The sequence below is a fragment of the Zeus faber genome (assembly GCF_960531495.2).
Source record: "Zeus faber genome assembly, chromosome: 3".
Lineage (NCBI taxonomy): Eukaryota > Metazoa > Chordata > Actinopteri > Zeiformes > Zeidae > Zeus > Zeus faber.
Window position 1 is genome coordinate 20,560,906 of NC_137190.1, and position 22,509 is coordinate 20,583,414.

General features: G+C 42.2%; 1 protein-coding gene across 5 annotated transcripts; it reads left to right on the top strand.

The window, feature by feature from the left end:
• The first annotated feature begins 1,554 nt into the window (after positions 1–1,554).
• Positions 1,555–21,760, top strand: mrvi1 (murine retrovirus integration site 1 homolog). Of its 5 annotated transcripts, none has more exons than XM_079997915.1 (21): positions 1,555–1,686; positions 6,767–6,970; positions 9,588–9,694; positions 9,825–9,889; positions 12,293–12,466; positions 12,866–12,943; positions 13,047–13,093; positions 13,207–13,254; positions 13,412–13,882; positions 14,060–14,138; positions 14,434–14,599; positions 14,715–14,745; positions 15,818–15,958; positions 16,457–16,588; positions 17,472–17,625; positions 17,936–17,985; positions 18,184–18,348; positions 18,463–18,524; positions 19,281–19,421; positions 19,927–20,055; positions 20,622–21,760. In XM_079997915.1, the coding sequence occupies exons 2-21, from the start codon at positions 6,899–6,901 to the stop codon at positions 20,866–20,868; spliced, it is 2,559 nt and encodes an 852-aa protein (XP_079854041.1). In that variant the 5' UTR covers positions 1,555–1,686; positions 6,767–6,898; the 3' UTR covers positions 20,869–21,760. The 5 variants fall into 5 exon arrangements, with proteins under 5 accessions (XP_079854041.1, XP_079854044.1, XP_079854042.1 ...); XM_079997918.1 differs by having other exon boundaries at positions 14,509–14,599; XM_079997916.1 differs by having other exon boundaries at positions 13,207–13,239.
• The last annotated feature ends 749 nt before the right edge of the window (positions 21,761–22,509 follow it).

Consider the following 22,509-nt stretch of genomic DNA (forward strand, 5'->3'; position numbering starts at 1 on the left):
ATATATTACCTCAAATAATATATAAACACAGAATTCTTATCCATCCATAATATTCTTAGTTCAGTTTTATATTTTCAAAACATCCTATTTTTAACAAGTGATGAAGTCACAGAGTGATCCGTAATCAAACTACCACTCTACACAGCGTGGTAAAGCCCTGGTGTCCCGGCAGGTCCTTCCTCTCCACTAGAGCTCCGAACAGCTTGGCACAATAGCCCTGCTTCGGCCCGCAGCTTTCAACCAGCGGATCAAGCGTCGCATGTAAACGGTTGCCAGGTTATTGTTGCCCCGAGTTATAGAGGAAGGGGGCGAGGTGCTTCCTGAAGCACCAGTCAGACCCACCAATCAGACATCTGTGACACTCAGACAGAATTAACCTCACTGGACAGAGAACTTTCCTTTATTTATTGTGTACCGGCACATTTGCATTTCTAGCCTTTCCTGTTAAATGCAAAGTGACCCTGCTCACTGTCTCTGCTCTGGTTTCATCAGGTGGCCAGGGACACGGCGGCTCCATCCAGGTGAGACTGCTGCTTACACTTTATATACCAAGAATTAGCTGTCAGTGGTTAATAAGCTTCTGTTTTTCCTCAAATACTTCAGAGATATTTTTTGTCTATCTATCTATCTATCCATCTATCCATCTATCCATCTATCCATCTATCTATCTATCTATCTATCTATCTATCTATCTATCTATCTATCTATCTATCTATCTATCTATCTATCTATCTATCTATCTATCTATCTATCTATCTATCTATCTATCTATCTATCTATCTATCTATCTATCTATCTATCTGTCTGTCTCTGCCTGTCTGCCTGCCTGCCTATGCCTGCCTGCCTGCCTGCCTCTCTGCTTGTCTGTCCGTCCGGTCTACTGAATAGTCTACAAACTGTGATGAAAATATTTACATGTCATTCCCCAGTGACGTAAAAAGAAAAACAGTCTACGAACATAAAACTTTTATTATCCTCCTTGTATGTTTTATTATTACTCAATATGACCACTCGCCCCACCTTTGATCCGAGAGAATGACGCAAAGTTTGACAGCAGAGTTTACAAAGAAAGTTTGGGTATGTCATGTGAGGCGCTGTACATCAGTCTAATCACAAAACTATTTTGTTTCATCCCTCAATATGTAGCACACAAATATGTGCTCTCTCTCTCTCTCTCTCTCTCTCTCTCCCTCTCTCCCTCTCTCTCTCTTTGGTCTCTCTCTCTTGCTCTGCTCCCAAATAGTGATTACTATAGCAAAATAATCTTAATAGAAAGAGCAACATAGCTTTCCCCAAGTCTCAGCCTTTTTTTTTTGAGAACCGATCAGTCAAGTCTCTGAGAACACACACACACACACACACACACACACACACACACACACACACACACACACACACACACACACACACACACACACACACACACACACACACACACACACACACAGAGCGCGGCAGCCCTCTGAGAGCACACGGAGCCTTCTCCTTAAATGGTCAAAGCTCCCAGGAGTGAAAGAGAGGCTGATGCTGAAAAAAGACGGGGAATAGAGGGGTCGAGGGGAAGTGAGAGGGAAGCAGAGTTTTCTGTGTAAAAGGCTGAATATGACAGTTTGACTGTGGGAAGAAGATGTGAGGGAGGAGGTCAGCTAAACATCTGCACAGTTACGGGAGTCGCCGAGAACTCAGGTAATGATGTGTGTGTTCTGTGTGGCCAGGTAGAGAGAGGATTAAGTTTTGAGGATTGAGTATTTGTTTTAGTTAACCCTGCAAAGCCAAATTAAGAAATAAGTGAAACGGGTGAGCTCAGTGGAAAGTTGGCCAAAATGGACTGAAGGATGACCAAATTCCCAGATCTATTAACACATTATCCATCCGATGGAACTGGAGGATAAACAATGGCATGCATAGATAATGTAAATGTTGTCTTTAAAAGAGAGCTAAAAGTGGATGTTCTACTCTTACACCCAGGGGTTTTACAGGGTTAATTTGTTGATGTTTTTTGGCATGTTCTGCCGCATGAGATGCTGGTTGAAGTATGGATTTATTAGTCTTCTCTCCATGTCCTTTTGCAGAGTTGTACTGAGGTGTCTTGGAATGTGTGGCGTCCCAAGACAGTACCCATTGTATAAGATAATTATTAACAGACGGTGCCAGGGGTCTCAAGAGAGAGAGAGAGCCCATCGTCAGGGGTCCCGATGATAAGGGAGGTTGTCTCTGGTCAAGCTTAAAAGCACCCGCCAGAGTTTCATTTGGCAGAGAGTCCTACCGGCTCGGTTCTCTCCTAGACGTCCATGGAAAGTCTAGTCAAGTCTAGTTTGTAATAAACCTATTATTTTACCAGCGGTCACTCCTTCTTCATCAACACATCAAATTCATCAAGAAACTACAGTACCTACAACACTGTGGCGGGAAGGAGACAGACATTTTGGATGTGTTGGCAGCATTATTTGACTGGAAACTGATATGAAGGATTTGTAAAATAAAGATAACAACTCGGTGTACTATGGATCATATCTGTAGACTATCTAGAGACTGTATCTTTAGCACCTTCTGCTTAGTATTTGCTTTGCATTTGCCAAACTTAGATCCTCTGTTGAAATGTTATTATTGTTCAGAGTAGTCTATTTCCCCTCTGGACCGTCCATTAACATCTCCCCCAGTCGACCTATTTTGTTTCTCACACGTCTCCTGCAGCCGGTTATCTCACACTGTGGCTTTCTAACTACCACTTCCTCTGTTGACCCGCGCTCCCCGTGCTTTACACAACCAAATTTTAAACAAATCTGGCAAGACGGGAATGGGCTTATGTAACAGGGGAGAGGGGGGGAAGAGGAGGGCCCCGGGGCTGCTCCTTTGAGAGAGAGAGAGAGAGACAGACAGACAGACAGACAGAGAGAGAAAGAAAGAAGGTCACTTTGAAGCTCCCCAGAGATCTGCTCAATGGGGGGGTGGGGGGAAGACCCTGGTCCCCCTGTCCCCTCTTTAAAATAGCATATGACAACGTGGTGCATCGATCCGAACCTGAGCATCCTCTAGGTCTCTGCATCCAGCCGCCGAGAGTGTGCTCTGTACTTTTTCCCTCGGCAGGAAATAATCAGAGTTATTCAATTACCCTGCGATATTTATCTCTCAGCAGCAAGTCAAACCTCCTCCTGTTCAGGAGCTCGGCATCTCACTTTGTGTGGCCTTTATTTTCCAATTTGCGATATGGGGGTGGGGGGGGGGTGGGTCTACGGAACATTACGATTAAATATGAATGGCATGATAGATCCTTACAAATGATAGAGGCTAAAGCAGGGAAGCACGCAACTAAAGCAAGTTAAATCATATTAAGTCATGCAAATACAAATGCTGATCCGCTGACATCACCGCTAAATGATACATTAGATTGTTAACACCACTGTGTGATGATTCTCCCAGCTTTTCAGTCACAGTCCAATTCAAAAAGTTCCGTTCCAGTCTCACTGCGTCTGTTCTACAGTGAGCTGTGAAAACTGATATGTCCTGCTCTTACATGATGAACGGCACCGCAGGAACTATCCCCATTGCTCGGTTAAGCCACAGAAACAGAGTCGACGACTAAGTGTAATGATCTGAGAAGGCAGTAAGATCTCGGTTAGGATCGGAATGTACAGTATGACTCTTGGAGCTACATATACAGTATATTTTACCTCTGCTCACTGGAAGACAACTAACTTCCTCCCCGGTGAGACATGAACACAGAAAAATGTCTGGTCCTGTTCCGCAGAACACTGAACAGCACACTACACATTGTTTCCCAACTTCACTAAGGGCCTCCACTGCAGTAATATACAACATAGTTCTGAAAGTTCCGTATCAACTATAGCAGTGGTTCTCAATGTGGGTCCTCGAGGGGTTTTAGGGGGACCTCAGCAAAATGATTTATAGTTTAACTTCCCCATTCTTTCATTTACAGTGTAAGATGTTGAGTGTATCGATCGTGGTTTCGCTGTTGTCTCCCTAACCATCCCATAGAGTGTGGCTAGTAGACAAGTATAGAAGTTTTGGCACTGTCAGATCTAACAATGAATAACTTCTCAGATCTCAGCAGTCCCAGAGACAAAATCTTAGCCAATGCGGTCCTCGGCCTCATGCGTATCAAATTGATGGTCCTTGATATGACAACGTTAGAGAATCACTGAACTTTAGCAACACACTGTTTGTATCCTTGACCCAAAGTTAGACAAATTCCCAAACTGACAGAGTAAATTATTTTTAATAGATATTCCCAAAGTCCCAAAAAGAGGCAAATATCTTTGCAAATATCTTAGCATTACCCTAAGATGATGCGTGATACCTCACGCAATTGCAGTAATGCATTTTGGACAGTCGGCCTCTTATACCTACAAAGATACAATAGATTGAATCGACTTTCATTAAACATTCAGTCTTTGCTGGATATAGGTTGTCCTCTATCGCTTTTTAAGTTCACACTAGCCATTTGCAAACGGACAGGTATAGTCCGAGCGGAATTGGGGGAACATGGGAGGGTTGGAGGCGACAATGACTCCCCTCTCACGTCCCTGAGAACCAGAAAGTCAAGTTTAGAATTAAGTACTAGTGGAGGATCGGTGGAGTTCTTCAAGGTGAGTCTGAACAGAGACGCCAGTGTTTACGTTGTCACACTCTTACATCCCAGGAGGTTCACCCAGGGTTCTGGCTGCAACTGGGAACTTCCTAATGACACTTTAAAATTTATAGATCGAAACAGCTTAAGCTACACTTATAGTCGAGTTGAGTAAACAAAAAAGAAAAGAAAAAAGTCTTTAATATGCAATTGGAAAAATGTCATATTTTTAGTTAGGTAATCTACAAAAGAACAATATAATCTTGATTAACTTGCTGTTTTATGTAATTGCTTTAGCCACTAATCTTTTAAAAGAGGAAATTTAAAATATAACAATGTTAATGCAGCAGACAAGGGCGGGAGAAACATTTTGTCAAAACTAGAACCACTCTAAATATTTATCTTTTTCCAAAGAGGCTTTGTGAAGGTTGTCTCATTCCATTAGTCTCAGCTAAAAGGGAGAGAATGTCACAGTGTCGCCCATTCTTACTCCTGATTTGCTTGGAGGGTCATTTATCTCTGGCTCTGTTAGACACTCTAGGAGACATTTTCCTAGTATTTAATTTATGTTTATATTGCCATTAAACAAAATACTATTTGTTTCCCTGTCATTGTGTTTCGGATTTAGGAGGACATTTTTTATGAAGGACATTTTCGGAGATTATAAATACCACAATCATTTTTGTGCGGTGTAGTACTTTTTCGAGACCTCGAGCTGGGAAACTGTTTACACCTGGCGGACCAGAATTATTCGAGCCATTGTGTAAGAAAGCATCTGCCAAAGTGCCTTTGAGCAGATGGACATTCCAGAAGCTACATACCTACTCTACTGTAGCAGACCATGTAACCAGAACTCCCAAATAAAAGATCACATTAAATGAAATAGTCACACTATCCCCAGAATTTCCAAAGGGGAATATGCAATAATGACCTGAGTGGTGATTAATTTGACGTTGTGCCCTTTAATAATCATCATCACTGTGGTGTGGGGATGGTGTGGTTTGAGCAGCCACACCTGACCTGGGTCTAGATAGTTGGGGACCCAGGATCAGAGTGGCTGCGTACCTATTGCTCGTTGGTTTGTTTAACGAGCAGCAGGTAAAACCCCCATCCCCACACACACTGAGGAGAGGAGCCCCTGTCATGACACATCTCCATCTGCTCCTCGGCTCATTCCAACAAGCCCTTTCTCTACAATAAGCTTGTGTCTACAACCCCATCTCTGTGCCGGAGGTCCCTGGAGACGCCACGCCACGTGGTAGGCGAAACTGCCACAATCACCTTTTATGTGTTATGTTTGGGTACATGGCCAAGAGGATTGATATGACGGGGATAAAAACATGTCTGACATGCTTAATGAACATGGCCTATTATGTTTGTTAAACGGAAACGGCACTCTAGGCTCATTTATTTGTTTAAATTACACCTCTCAGGACATTAAAGGATGCCATACCGTAGGCAAAAACATACGTAGGTGAGGGGGTTGATGGTCAGGGTGTATTCTCAGGGGGTAAACTTAATTTGACACATGGTGGTGGTTAGCTCTGTTCCCTCACAGTAAGAAGGTTCCCGGTTCAAACCCGGGTTGGGGCCCTTCTGTGTGGAGTTTGCATGTTCTCCCTCTGCCTGCATGGGTTTTCTCCGTGTACTCCAGTTTCCTCCCACATTCCAAAGACAGGCAGGTTAGGTTCATCGGTGACTCTAAAATTGACCATAGGTGTGAATGTCAGCATGTATGGTTGTTTGTCTCTGTATGTCAGCCCTGTGATAGACTGGCAACCTGTCCAGGGTGTACCCCACCTCTCACCCAATGACAGCTGAGACTGGCTCCAGGAGGATTGGTGTTGAATATTTTTATTATCGCTCTGACTATTCTGGGACACATATTAATAGTTGTGGTCATGCAACCCAAAGTGTTGTCATGTGGGTACTACAATTTCTGAAATTTCAATTTCTGCAGTGCATGGCACATATCACCAAAATATTTTTTATTTATTTTTTTGTTGATTTACTTAGGGAACCTAGACCACAGAGTTTACTAAGAGCGTTGATTATTTTCTTGACAATAACTTTGCTTGTGTATATGTTTCTGTTTGCATGTGTGTGTGTGTGTGTGTGTGTGTGTGTGTGTGTGTGTGTGTGTGTGCGTGTGTGTGTGTGTGTGGTTGGTCTTTGCAGCCGCAGGAAGAGGCTGTCCACTCACCGCAGGGCTCTGCTGCTGAATCCACTGTTGATAACTCGGAGGGGTTCCGAGGAGAAGCTCCTTTCATATTCCCCCACACCCGGTCCCGCCCGAGCAGCCTCCCCAGCATGCCCACCCTCCCTGAGGAAGAAGAGGATTCCCCTGAGGAGGTCGACAGTTCTTCCAGCTCACCCAGCACGGTGAGTGTTTTATTTTAACTTTCAAACAGTCACTGACTTAGGAAAGAGTGTCTGATACACCAGATACTGTTTAAATGTACCAGGTGTTTACACATACGTTTTTTTATGGTCACCAATTTGTCTCAGACAAATCAAATATTTGCTTGAATGGATGTGTGCATGCTGTTAAACCTGTCAGTGTATCATCAATTTAGCACAGATTAAGAATGTTACACTGTTTGGTTGAAGGCTGATCTCGAAAAAAGGTGTCTTTCACAGCGCTTCTTCTATCTGGTATAAAGCCCTTTCTGTTTGGAAGCAGAAAGTATTGAATTAGTCGCTCCTAAAGCAGAACTCAATGTTCTCTCTCCAACATCACTCAAATCACATGCTCTTTTTTTTTTTCTTTGATTACAACTTTTTTTCTTGCCACTGCGTTTGTATCTCTTTTATTACCACGCTGGTGCTCGAGGGAAATCAGGATTAGAAAGATCACACTTTACTGTACACAAGGTTGAAATGTAGTCAGAGGAATCTGCTGGAGCTGGGACAGAGGCTTGTTCTTTGACTGGAATGGATGGCCGCTTGATACCAACTGGGTTACCCTGGCCTCGGAGGACACTGCCTTCCACTGGACTATAAACACTAAGAGAGATTATATCTCTGCGGAATGCAATGAAGCACTCTAATCTACTCCTCAGAGCATATGCCAACAAGGTAAAACTGTCTGTCTTTATTTCAGAAGTCACTAACGTGCTTTTCTTTAATATTAACATTAACAGCAGAGGAATCCCTTTTTATAAGGATTCTAGAGAAAACACACCCTGTTAGTGGAGCTTTTACTAGGTGTTTGAGTGTTCTGTCTGTTAAACAAGGATTTCCTCATATAGAAATAGAATGGCTTGTATTTAACTAACTAACTAACTAACTAACTAACTAACTAACTAACTAACTAACCAACAATCTGAAAAGTTGACTAAAGTTACTTAAAAGGTCACTCCATTAAAGTTTGAAAGAGAAAATATACACATTTAAGAAATATTTTGAAAAATAAGGCAATTTTACAAAAAATACGAAAAGTCAGCAGAGCATTTCTATAAAATTGGTCTAAAGTGAGCAGAGCGAGCTGAAGTGTGAGTCTGAGGAGGAGTGGTGTAATAAGAAAAGTTTTTATTTTGTGTCTGATGCAAAGACATGTTTGTACGCTCTGGTCTCTGTGTTTGAGATACGTGTTTTCCAGAACAAGTCATGTTGGCTCAGAAAGAGTTTAGCATTTCAGGAATAAATTAGAATGTTTTCCATTGTATATGCACGCTTGTTGTTAAACTTCTTATGTCAAGTATGCAACCTATTTTTCTCTTAGAAAATAATAATAATAATAATAATAATAATAATAATAATAAATATAGCTGCAGGCAGCAATACATGGGGTTCTGTTTAGTCATTTAAGGTATGTATTACAGTTTTCTGTATTCAGTGAAAGGCAGCACAAGTTACAAAAGTTACAAATCAGTGGACTTGTGTCTGGACCAATCAATGTGCATTTACGTCACGTCGTTCCTGGATGACGCAGTGCGGACACAAATGAAAAGGTAGTTTCCTCCAATGGTTCTCATTACTTCCTGCGGTGCGAAAGGGTCTTCTTTGACTGGTTAAAGTTTCCGGGTTTTTGCAAAATGCAGCTGAGTTACAATTTTCCGAGTTTCCTTTAAACGCAGCTCCGGAGCTGTCCATCAAGAGGTCGTACTCGCAAGTGGCTGGACGGGAATAACTTCCAAAGGGACGATGCTTGGACTTATATAACTTCGGATGATGATGCCACAAAGCAGCCTGCTCCTGAAACTAATGAAATTACAACAGTTTTTCACTAATTTCTTCCCTAAATGCAGATCGATATTGATCAAACTTGAATGACAAAACAGCTGCGAAATCCCACTTCTAATGAGACCGCAACCATGTCTGTCCGTGCTGCCGTTGTCGTGTTTCAGATACTTTTAGCCCGCAAAGAAAAATAAAAATAAAAATAAAAAAAACCCAGAGCAATAACAATAGGGGCAGGCTGGACTGGATCCCTAATAATAATAATAATAATAATAATAATAACAACAAAATAAATAAATAAACAAATAAATAAACAAACAAACAAATAAATAATAATAATAACAATAATAATAATTAATAATAACAACAACAACATATAAGCAAATACATTACTACAGTGTTGATGTTTCCAGGTTAGTTCTCTCATGCTATGACTTTGAATGCCACTCATATGAAGAGGAACCTTTTTTTTTTTTTTTTTTTTTTTTGGGGATAATTTCATTTTTTAAATTTTGTTTTCCAAATATTGCAGAAAACATATTGGAAGTAGAGAGGGAAGTAATCTGATGTTAAGCTTTCTATAATCCTGCAATGTAGATCATACATACATAGATACATAATGTAAAATAATTATTTGTATTACATAACTTCTCTGATGTTGTTCTATGCTATAGTGCTTTATTCATTTTAAGACATTACTGTAACATCAGCTATGTTTTTGTGGTCATTATACAAACCCGAGGGTAGCAGAATTTTTCAGCATATTTTGAGTCACTATCTCTGACATTTTCTGCCATTTCTTCACCCATGTGCACAGTACACGGCTGGTGGGGGTCAAGCTGTCGTCATGACGGCACCAACCATCGTCTTCCCACAGCAGGCCACCATCATGCAGCATGAAGGCCGTCCGCTGGAACAGGCAAGGTATTCCCCCTTTTAATCCTTTATACGCTTAAAACCAACCAAGATATTTGTGTAAATAGAAACGTGTGAATCCCCTGAGATGTTTCACGCAGAGTTCCCCAAATAACAGTTTCTGTTGCTTCTCTTTCAGACCGCACAGTCCCAGAAGCCGTGTGGCCAGAAACTCCTCTTCTGGAGCCGCCATCACCATAGTCGGTGAGTAAACGGGAGTTACTACACTGACTACAGTCTGATGAACGTTCCAGGACCACTGCGGGCAGATTCTAAACATGGATCTTGTTTACCTGGGCCAAGACTGTATTCCGGTAAAGTTGTGCGTGACCAGGGATGACAGATTAGAATCATGCTAAGGTACATGATACATCTGAGGTAGCTACAGTACATTATGTCACTACAGGGACACCCGTCAATGCAGCCCAGGACACGATGACACTGCTTTGACCAGGAAATGCACCAGAAGACGTTTGACACATAATTGCTGCTAGAGTCCAAATGGAAAAGGGGTAAACAATTTCTGGGCCCTCCATAACAAAGGGTACTCCCAATCAACCAAAGCTGAAGACTCGGCAAAGCAGCGGTGGTATTTCATCCGCCTCATCCGTCTCACCTTGTAGGAGTGTGGAGTGCTGAGTGAGGCCAACGTTTTACCCCTGAGCCGTCATGCTTGGATTTACAGGGAGGACATCACGACAACAGTTCCCTGTGGCTGTCTCATCTGACAGCACTTTCAGTTCCCAGAGAGCCACAGAGAGCCTCTATTCCGCAGTGTAATTCCTCTGTGGGCGCCTGCAGGACTTGCAGGGGTTTCTCTTCACAAAGACCCTTCAGAAAGCGGATTGCCAGGCTGTACGACCACACGCTCTGGACTCCAGCTCCAACATTGTAGCACATACTGTGGGAGTCGTTTTTAAAGCGTGATACTGAGTCACCCACGACTTTGTTAGTATGCAGCTGTAATTTGTATACAGTCTACGGTCTTTGCATACTCAAGTTCGGCAAGATCCATAATTAGAAAGTACCTCTGGCACTCAGGTAGAATGAAAGAGATAGAGCCTTTTCCCCTTCACACTGACTTATTTGAGGACTTGTTGATGGCGCAATCCACATTTGTTCCATTAGCTCCACATGTACTGATGCAACTGTGTGACTCCAAACAATAAGACTAAGTTCTTTTAAACCTTTGAACCCAGGGAGTTAACTAATGGAGCAAAAGTTGATTGCAATCAACTTTTGCAGCCCAGTATTTCTATGAAAGAAATAGAAAATAAACAGACAGATTTGTCTTAAAAAGCACCTATTATGCTCCTTTTTACACAAGGTAATATAGCACGAATCTTTAAAAATAAATAGGAATGAAGACAAACTGTCTGTGACAAAACTGCAGATGAGGGAAATGTAAGGATTTGTTGTGTGCGTGTGTGCGTGTGCGTGTGTGTGTGTGTGCGTGTGTGTGTGTGTGTGTGTGTGCATGTGTGTGTGTGTGTCCACGGTATGTTCTGTGAGCCAATTTCCGTTGCATCCGTTTTCTGTAAACTTTCACTGATTGTACCTTATCAGCCCACCAAAATCTGTTTATGAACAAATTTGAGGCAATGAGTCAAGATTCAGCAATCCAGTTGCAGAATCGTCACTCTTATTAGATCTACAAGGCCTGATTCAAAAAGATTGTTCCAACTTTGATCGCAGTGTCAAGAGCAGCGCGGAGCTTGGCGCACCGCAGGCTTGGGGCTTTTTTGTTTCATTCAATTACGGAAATGTCGGAAATTAAACGAAAATAAATACATCTACGGTTTTGTTTGGAGAATGAGTGGACTGTGCGCCGCAGTCTAGAGTACAGTCAGTGGACATGCAAACACACACACAGAAAGAAACACACAGCAAATACTTACATTTCTATCGCCTGCAGTTTTGTCACGGACAGTTGGTATTAATTCCTCTTTATTTTTATGATTTGTGCTGGCCTGCAAGCCAACAAAAGAGCACTTTACTCCCTCTGTGACGTCAATCAGGGCAGCAAAGCTGAACTCGTTTTAGGACACGTTCATGAAATAGACAGTTCACGAAAAACTGACTGGGTTGTCTTATTTCACAGTTTGTGTGTTAGTAGGCCCATCAGAGATCCAAATGTATGTACACAAGCACTGAAAAAGTGAGTTTTGCATCCCCTTTAAGATACAGTACATCTTCTCCTTATTTTTTGTCTGTATTTCCTCTTGCTTTTGCTAATTCAGAGAAAATGAATATGGCAGGGTTGAAAACATCTTCAGTTTTTATGTTTTTTTTATTCATAAAGGCATGACTTAGAGAAGAAATATATTTAAATGGTTATGCAGTAACCAGTTCTATTAGTATTTTGAAAGTGATTCTTAAAAAACAGATACATTTTACATTAAACCAGGCTGGAAAATACCATACCACAGTGATATTAAAGACACGAGTTTGCACTTTTCTAGATTACACTGAAAAAAAAGTGAAAAATGTAATCCTTGAGAATACTATCTTGTAGTATGAAATATGGCTTAGAGTAGTCTGTTGTCTTATATCTTTTATAAGCGTGTGTGTGTGTGTGTGTGTGTGTGTGTGTGTGTGTTTCCATAGACAGCACAGGTAACGTCATCGACCTGGTGAAAGATCAGCTCCCAGAGCTGCAGCTGTCAGAGGAGGACCGGCAGAAGAACCTGGAGCTGCTGGAGCAGGCCAAGAAGGTCAGCGATCGCTTCCTGACGCGCCGCGGCCGCCGCTCCACCAGCAGCCTGACCGAGTCCCCCACAGGTACACACACACACACACACACACACACATACACACTCACACACACCGCAAACCTGTAAACGTAAAATAAACCATTATTAAAAAAAAAAATGAGAAAATGAAATGTGACGTGCTATTTAGATTCATAATAATCCTCCATATATTCATGAACTGCTTAACAAAAGCCTAAACAAAGAAGTTCCTTCTTTACCTTTGGAGGTTTCTAAGTTCCTATTCTGACTGTTTCTATTCCATTTGCTGCACTGAAACTCAATTGAAGCTTGGTTATGGTAATACAATGATAATCATGCTGCCACTGATGAATGTGATTATGATAATATTAACTTAAAATTAGGAGAGGAGTTCACAGTAGGAGTTGCCTGCTCTATTATCATAAGACTGTGGGTGTTTTCCCCACAGGTCTCACTCCAAGCCAAACTCCAACGTCCTCACCAGTTCCATCTAGAAGCAGCTCGATTTCTACAGCCCCTCAAGTCTGTAAGTCATTTGCCATAACATGCTTCTTTACGATAACAAGGCAGCAATTTAGCAATATCAGCTAATCAGAATAATACAAATTGGTGGCTTTCTGCTCTTTCAGCTGGACCAGCAGAGGTGACCTATGTTAGCCCACAACCTGCCAGTCCGGTAAGAAATCTGGTCTATATTTAATTAGAAAATGTTGGTTCATGGTTATATTGAAGTAGTTCATGTACAGTGTGAACTAACATTCTACTTCCTGGTCTTGGCTGCTGGTGAAGGGCCCGGCGGATGCCACAGCCCAGCAACAGGAGGTACGAAAAGAACATGTAATAATCCTATCTCAATACATTCATAATTATAAGTTGCACATTTCCCCGTTGTGGGACTATTAAAGGTTTATCTCATCTTATCTAATATTGTGTTTTTTGGTTCCATCCACACCAACAAACATTTACAGTGTAGTTCTTACCTTGTTCCACTCAGATCCCCAGGCTGCTGGCGGACTGGAAGCCGACTGAGAAAAGGAAAGTGTCCTCGGGTACCCTCACACCCCGTTTTGCAGCTCAGAAGGAGAACTGCAACCCCTTCATCCAGAAGAAGAGCCCCGGTCCTTCAGCGCTCAACAAAGCGGACGAGGCGTCCGTTCCGGCCCGAAATCCCACTCAGGCCCTGGCTACAGGGGTGGCCAAACCCGTGCCGCGGCCCCCGACCCAGCAGGCCCCATGTACCGCTGAAATCAAGACAATTGGGGCATTTCCTCCGCTGATGAGAGCCGTGTCTTGGGACGCCGTGGGCTCGCTGAACAACAGGGCCGGAGCTCCGAACTTCCCCCCTCTCACAGAGGAGGTCTTCTCCTTCCCAGAGAAGCCGGGGGACAGCCTGCCCAAATCCTCAGGGTACAAGGACTTCCCAGCCAAGCCCGTCAGCACCCAGAAACTGTCCAAACTCAGAGAGGTAATACAATAAAGTCCAAGGATTCTTTTCAAAGTTGCATTTTATTAGATCTTACATCATTGTGATTACTGCTCACTGTGCTGATAAAATCCCTTTCAGGGGATCGCATAACTGTGCTTCTAGTAGTTTTATAGCTGATCCTCTAATTGTAATATAAACGTATGTTTGTGTGTTCAGGAGCACAAACTCATGCGTAACCAAAACATCATGGGGTCCCGGTTGCAAGACTTGAGTGAAACAACTGAGCAAGACAAAGGTACGAGTCTACCCCGTAGCGAATGAAAAACAGAAAATGCGAACAACAGCTTGTCATTAGAAATGTGCTCTTCCTTCTATTTAGGGGGAAAAAAAATGTACCACAAAAATCACAAATATACAGTATGGCATTCTTTCTTTCTTAGTAATGCAGTTTTAAATTTGCACCAACAGATGGCGTGGTTGTTAAAACTTGACCCACTATATGCATATAAATCATCCAACTCTTCTAACTTGGGAGGGGAGGAAAGAGGGAAGTTTGTTGAGATAGTGCCTTTCTGTCCTTGTGTCAGCAGGTTCTCTCCCCTCCCCCTCCCCCTCCTCGTCCTCCTCGTCCTCCTCCTCATCCCCCTCCCCCTCCTCCCCCAAAGGAGAGGAGCAGAAGGAGAAGCCTCACGCCATGCCCAACATCTCGGACGTGATGCTGAGAAAACTCAAGCTGCACCGCGGTCTGCCAGGCTGGTGTGTAGCAGAATAAACAGGCACCAAAATCCCCCTTTTACTGTTTGTTTTACTCACCGAAAATGTCAAAATTATATTTATGTCAACAATGGATCCCTTTTTTTTGTCTTTACAGTGCGCCACCCCTCAGCGAAAAGGAAGTTGAGGTTGGTGTCTGTAAACATTATGCAGTCACTCTCTGTATCAATACAAACATAACATTGCAGGGGAGAATATGTTGTTGTGCATATTCTCCCCTCCCCTGTATGTTGTAATATAGATAGAAAATCAATAGAGGATACAAGGAGCCAATGCATTGGCTCACGGATGTATTTGGAGCTGTTTAAACCCTTTCTTTGTCTTTAAAGCTGCAAGTATTACTTTTATTTAATCAGAAACTCTTTTCCCTTGTTGGAAGCAGAAATGCGGCTTCTTAGCACCCCAGGGCCTTCTCATAGGAATTGAATCATTTAACGTAACATACATTCGACTCCAAACATCCAATCTCTGTTTGAATAGATGTTTCCAGCCACAAACAGGACTTACTCACCATTACTTTTGATGAAAGAAAATCTAATCTGGGACTGACACTGCCCACGCAGATCATTTGATCGTAATGGCCGCGTTTCCTTATCACGGTAGCTAACGAGGCTCCAGTTTGGAGTGTGTTGCGCTCTGGCCGCAGGAAATGGATCCTGCACTCCTAATCTAGATGGATGAGAGACTGTCCGATTTCCTGCTTCTGCAGAGAACACAAACATCAGCGAATGAGTTATGCGGTCTGGGGCTGCAGCCCCTCCTGCGGTTCCCATGGGGACGTGGCAGGATTAGGACAGTCAGAGGTCATTCTATTTCCTCCCATGTACGCTCACACTGAATGTGGAATGTTGTGGGTACCGGCTTTGATCATCCCGGCAAAGCACTGGAAGGTCAAATGGCGGGATTATTGCCTATTACCGAGGCTTATCTCACGCCCGCTTGATTTAACATTAGACTCCCGGTCCTGTGTGTGTATGTTGGGACGTTTGCACAGAAGCAGGTTTTTACGCCCCTTCCAACAGATTTGGGCTCTTGCGTCTTTCGAGACAGGTTGCAACGATCCGACCTTTTCCGATTATCCCCCCCGAATCCAAACATACAGCGAGATGAGTGTGATTCTGTCATCAACCGTTGATCTAATCCCTCCCAAGTGGCTGTCCACTGGGAGGTTTTATCAACACGGTCACATCCTTCCCACAGAACGTGTTCGTGCAGTTGTCTCTGGCGTTCCGAAATGACAACTACACACTGGAGACGCGGCTCAAACAGGCTGAGAGGGAGCGCAACCTCACGGAGGAAAACACCGAGAAGGAGCTGGAGGAGTTCAAAGGCGCCCTGAAGGTCCATGACTGCAAAACGTTTATTATTAAATGCATTCAATTTCTTTTAAAGGTCTGAACTATAACGTTTTAGGGATATTGGATTGTTTTCCGAAAAGAATGCAGCGTTTTATAAATTCAGAAAGGAGACATTGAGGATGTCTCCTGATGCTGGAAACAAAAAACAAAGTGCAAATGCATTTCAGGATCAAAACCAACTTAGTAATGTTTCTGTGAATACAAAATAAGTTTGGTTAAAAATGCCATTAGGGGTGTGGAAATGCATGTTCTGATTCCTGCAGACACCCTAATTCTGGTATGATTGTAGCTTTCCCGTTGATATTGTTGTTGTTGTCTTTTCCAAGGAAGACCCTGAACATTTTTTCACATTTTGTCAGTGGAAACCAATGATGTTTGATTGAAAATATCCAATGATAGCTGGTTTTCATGAATGTTTATGTTCTATATGCGAGGTCTAATCAGGGTGATTGTTTGTGCTGCTGTTGTTGTGATGCTGCAGATGACGGCTCCTCAGTGGCAGAACATGGAGCAGCGGGAGTCGTACCAGCGCCTGGTGGAGACGCTCTCCGTGCTGCACCGCCTCGCCACGCGCCTCTCCAGCCGGGCCGAGATCGTGGGAGCCGTGCGCCAGGTGCAGATTCACACTGAGATATTTTACCATGCAGGATGCATTTTGGACCTGGTGGGGGACATTTTGGACCTCTTGCCCCCCCTTAATACATATCTCATTACGAAGACCAGCCCGGAACTGAGAAAACACACATTAACACTGACGATGCAATATGTTTGTAACAGATTTCATCTGATATTTATTTTATATATATTACTGATATTTATTCTAAAATTCTGGAGATTTTCTTAAAGTGTTATAGTGATATTAAGACACATGTTTATAGTAATAAATAACAATACAATAGACATACATGAGAGCATATTATATATATATATATATATATATATATATATATATATATATACAGTATATATACTGTATGTTGTATTCTTGTACAAAATGTATATGCTTTTCCGGTACAAGAATACGGTAGCCCACTGTGGGATGATTCTGTGTTTATCTTTTTTTTAGTGATAACTGATAACTTAGCTTATAAAAGTTTGGATTAGACAACAAAAAAGTGTGGAGGTTTAATACCCCAAGTAATTTATAATCTTGGATTGATGGGTGCATTCAACCTGCATTCAACAAAATGAATCCCAATACATCATTTAATAAATATACCCATTGGAGTCATACCCATTGTATGTCAAATCCTGATTTTTCAACTGTCCCTGATGCTGTGCTGTATTAGGCTATGATAATATAACAATTTTAAAAAATTATTTCTCGCAAAAAATTCTACCCAAGGGATACCAAATCAGTACAGTGACAAACTTGTTACAACTTCTTGGCCCCAAGTGGAATGCACAATCCAAGAAAAGGACCCCCATGTTGTAGTGACTTGAAGTTCTCCTTTTTTGACCCCTTGCGTACTTTCCCGTCTTCTGTTTGTCCGCAGGAGAAACGCCTGAACAAAGCCACAGAGGTAATGATGCAATATGTCGAAAACCTGAAGAGGACGTACGAGAAGGACCACGCCGAGCTGATGGAGTTCAAGAAGCTGGCCAACCAGAATTCCAACCGCTGCTACGGAGGCTCCACAGACACTGGAGGTAAAGCTACCACAGGGACGTAATTCAAGTGAAAATTAAGAACAAGTTGTTGATTGTTTGGTCTGAGAAATAATAATAATAATAATAATAATAATAATAATAATAATAATAATAATAATAACAATAATATTATGACAACAATAATAATGATGATAATAATACACAAATAAATATATAAATGTATTAATAACAAAAATTATAATAGACGTCACATCAATCATTATTTATCGAGATGTTCTTATGTTCAAATACAATTGTTTGGGTTCATATCTAACCCTGTTTTCTATGTGTATCATTGTATTGGAAAAAGATGATGGAGTTGCACGACCATCCAGATCCATGTCCCTCACTCTCGGCAAGGTGGGGTGCTTCAGTTTCCTGGGTAGTTTTTTCAGTGTTTGCTCATCATTTAGTTAATATTCACTGTTATTTATCCCTCTCGTGTTTTTTGTTGTTGTTGCTTTTGGGACATGTAACATCACGGTGCTGTCGACCCACGTTTCTGACACCGCTGTCATCTCAAACTACGACCACTCACACTCAGTCATTTCTTATCAGGCGTTGCCCCGGCGCAGGGTCAGTGTTGCTGTGGTTCCTAAATTTAATCTCCTGAACATCCCGGGTCAGACCCCGGCCACGGCGGGGCCGGGACCCACCCCTGCCTCAGGGCCCCCCTCGGGCCCTGGCTCTGGACCGGCTCCTGGTGCTACTCTCCCTGTCCTGGTAGGTGTCTCAAAATGATGAAAATTCACCGGTTCAAAGGATTTCTGTCAAACTATCGTCTATATTATTTATATAAGAGTTATGAGCTACTGACGGCTATTTGTCCCCCTCTAGTCCGACGCAAACGATTTAAAGAGCAACACTGCAACTGAAGCGGCACAACCACAAAAAGAATGGTAAGTGGATAGCAAATGCGATTCCCAGGGTCAGTGCTTACCAGAGTCAGTCAACTTCTTAAAACAATGGGCCGAGCAGTATCTTGAAATATTCCATGTTATCAGACGTGTTTTACAAAGTGGGAGTTCATGGTTTGTTTGTATGACCTGAATATGGTTCCCACGCGGTGTTTCCTGAACCATCATTTATCAGCTGAGAGGGAGTTTTTCAGCGAAAAACTCTTGTTATACTTGCGTTTTTTGTTACTGTTGTTGTTGTTGTTGTCGTCGTTGACATTTTTTTCTGAAAGAAATTAACTGCAAAACTTAAAAAAAAAAACATTGAAATTTAGCTGTAGCAGAATGACGTGCTATCCTGTGAGGCAGTCTAAATATTTGGACAAGTCTCTGACAAAACTCAAACATGTAACTCCATTCATGGTATTGTTGGAAAGCGACTATGAGTATATCTCGCTGGTATTTGAACTATAAGTTATTCCCCCGTGCCAACGGCCGCTGGAAAGAAGAGAGGAGAAGTGAAACAGCTGTGTGACGTGTTTGTCCACTGAGACTCCAGGGACATTCTGAGTCCTCCCGTCCGCATAGTGTGCACAGTGTTTGTACAGTGTGTGTACATTGCGTGTACATTACGAGTGTACGTGACTCGAGCTTGACCCGCCAAGACGCTGGGTGGAACGCTGACGTGTGCAGTCCTCTCGCTATCATAATGTTTTAATAGCGCGGGCCTGATGTTCTTTCCTATCTGGAACAATGCAGTGGAAAGAGCGCCGCCGAGCCGGTAGCCGCGCCCGCCGCGCCCGCCGCGCCCGCCAAGCCCCCTGTCAACTTGGAGGAGATCAGGGCCGAGATCAGAGCCGAGATCAAGGCCAAGATCGAGGAGGAGGCGTACAACAAAGGGTGAGGCCTCCGCTCGGCACTCCCCCAGCACACGCTTCGCCTCAGAGCTCCTCATGTGAATCAACGGCCATTCAGATTATATCGAGGTTGACTGGGGTAACAAAACACAAGTCGACCTATTTTGTCAGGAAATCGATTTCGCTAGAGTCACAGCCACTTTAAGGTTACTGTCCATCTTCATATAGTATGTAGTACGTATTTTCCGCTCTCTTCTTTTCAAGACCCTCTACGCCAACAACACTAATGAGCTTTACATCGTGTGCAATGATATCATAGAACATTTTCAAATCGTTTTGTTTATGTTTTATCTTTACTTGTTTGTTTTTATTTATTTATATAGATTTTGTTGATTCTTTTCAGCTTACATTTCTCATGTCGATGCCGCTTAAAATTTAAAATAAATTTTAATTTTTCAATCCTGTCATATGTGTCATCAATCATCTATCGATCCATCTATATATCTTATATTTAAATGTCAATATCCCCAATATCTCCGGTATACCAGGTACCAAGAAGGACTAAAACAGAGTAAAGAGCTTAATGAGGCGAAAGAGGAACGGCAGAAAGCTGAGGAGAAACTGCTGGAATCTGGAAACAAAGATGAGGAGAGTGGGAAGCGGATGAAGACCAGCAGGTAGCCATTTTCCCGCCTCAACAGAAACGTGAAATATATGCATTAATACTGTGCATGAATCTCTTATCGATTGTCTTGCGTTTTGTTTTTCTCTCATTTTTATTCAATCTGAGAGTTGTTTTTTCATTAATTGTTTTCCTTATCTTGTCATTCTTCCTTATCCAACTAGTTAAGTTAAATCTATTCATTTAGGTGTAAAGGTTTATGGCGTGGTATATGTTTGTGGTCCTGCTGCTGCATTTGAAGTCACTAACTCAGCGATTTTCACGGGTTTGAGCATATTTTATCTGGTGCATCGTCTCTAGAGATCTGCAAAAACAACTTTTTTGACCGACCCTGCGTCTCCAACCCAAAGGCCAAACTTTGACTGGTTTTTTTACGAGAAATGGAAAAATATGACTGGACCGTGCTCTCCTCAATTGTTCCGCTTAAAAATGTACTTAGATTTGTAATACTTTTTGAGGTTTCCGTAACACGGAGAAATTATGAAAACGAATGTGGAATTTCCATGGCTTTTCCCTCACATTGTTTCGTTTGTCTTTTTTTTCCCTCTATGGACTTCACAGCAAAATGGAGGAAGTCCTGGTTTTCCTCGACCGCTACTGCCCCAAGCTCCCCTGGCGCAGGCGACCCGTCTGGATCGTCCTGACTTTGTGCCTCATTATCTTTTTGGTCGTCAACTTCTTCACCTACGTCAACGGCTACGCCAGCAGCCACGGGGACAGTTCGGCCGAGAAAGCCGGGCTTCAAGGCAAGAAGAAGCTGTTTGGACTGAACGTAGCGGCTCAGCCAAAGAACCCCACCACCGAGTAGCACCGCCCGACGCCCCCCTCTCTGCCTCGTGTCTCCATGCTAGAGCTGCCTTGAATCCAGGACTCTACGCTGGGTGAAAAGATGTAGATTTGGGAGGCTTTTTTTTTTTTCTTTTTTTTTCTTTTGAGTTTTATATGATGACGCCTTCCTTAGTCGAGTTGAAATGATGTTTTAATCAGAAGGTTACCGGATGAAATAAAACCGGTACCAAGCTAAAATAATGATTTCTATTTAGGGACCAATAACGTATGGTGAGGAGATTTATTTATAGTGTAGACATATTATAGTATAAACATGATTAAATGTCTATTGTTAGACATTTAATCATGTTTCTGTTTTGTGTTTTCTGTCGTGCGTCCTGTGCTCTTGAATGTTATTCTACGTTTTGTACATGATGTGTCGTTTTGGATTTTTTTCGTAAAAATCCCAGAGTCGATGGAGGACAAAGTCTAAATGTAGCTACGCTCTAACGGTGACGTGTCATTCCCTCAGGGCCGGAAGGTTACAAAGCTTTTGAGAGATTCCGAAAAACTCAAAACTATTTCAAAACACAGCTCCAAAATCGCTTTTTTTTTTTTATTGGAAGTAATGATTCTATGTGTCATATTTAAACCATAGGTTTTCCAGACGGATACAATTCCAAGCACATTCCAAGGTATTCCAAGGTTTTGTTTTTTTGTTTTTGTTTTTTAAGTGCAATATTTTGCAGCGGCTCCTTTATTGTTCATGTGGTTTGGTTTGTATCCTCGGAGCACTGACATGTTTTCCTTTCCTCCCGTACGAGCACACACTTAACAATCTATTTTGCACATGTGTTCCTATCTGTGTTGTATGGTTGTTGTTTTTTAATGCTGTACCTCTTCGCCTTTGAAAATAAAGGTGTTTGAAAATGCTCTGCCGTGGCTTTCATAGCGTGGAAACCGAAAGAGAACGCATATTGTGTTTGACGGTCCAATTTGGACGTTCTCCAGGCCGTGTCGTTCCCGTCCGGCTCCTCCTCTCGTGTTTTTTCTTTTTGGCCCAAACGCTGAGCGTGTTACAGTGTGATGAGAAGGACATTCTGTACGTCACACACTGTACCTGGATGTCAGCGGTTCCTCACATCTGTCCAGACTCCCGCCGCCTGTTCCCTGCCTCCGCCTGCGTCGTTTCCTGTTGGCACTGGATGTGCTGAAATGTTTTTGTGGAAATGCTGATATGTCACCGGGGCTCGTCACAGGGAGGGAGGAAATTATTTGCACGAGGTCCCTCCGGTGTTTGACGTCAGCATGAGGCCAAGTCCTAATCTCTCTATCCATATCAAACTCAGTGCAGACTTCAAGTCAGCATTCACAATGTCATTGTTTTCATGAGCACAGGATGGATTTGACACTATTGTATTTTTTAAATATTGAAAGCTGTTGTTTTTCCTAGATTAAAAAAAATGTTTTGGCTAATGCCATGACTTTTTTTTAATGTAATACTACTACTACTACTCCTACTACTACTACTACTACTAATAATAATAATAATAATAATAATAATAATACCACTACTACTAATAATAAAATAATAATATTGATGATGATGATGATGATGATGATGATAAAAATAACAATAATTGTTCTTATAATAATAATAATAATAATAATAATTATTATT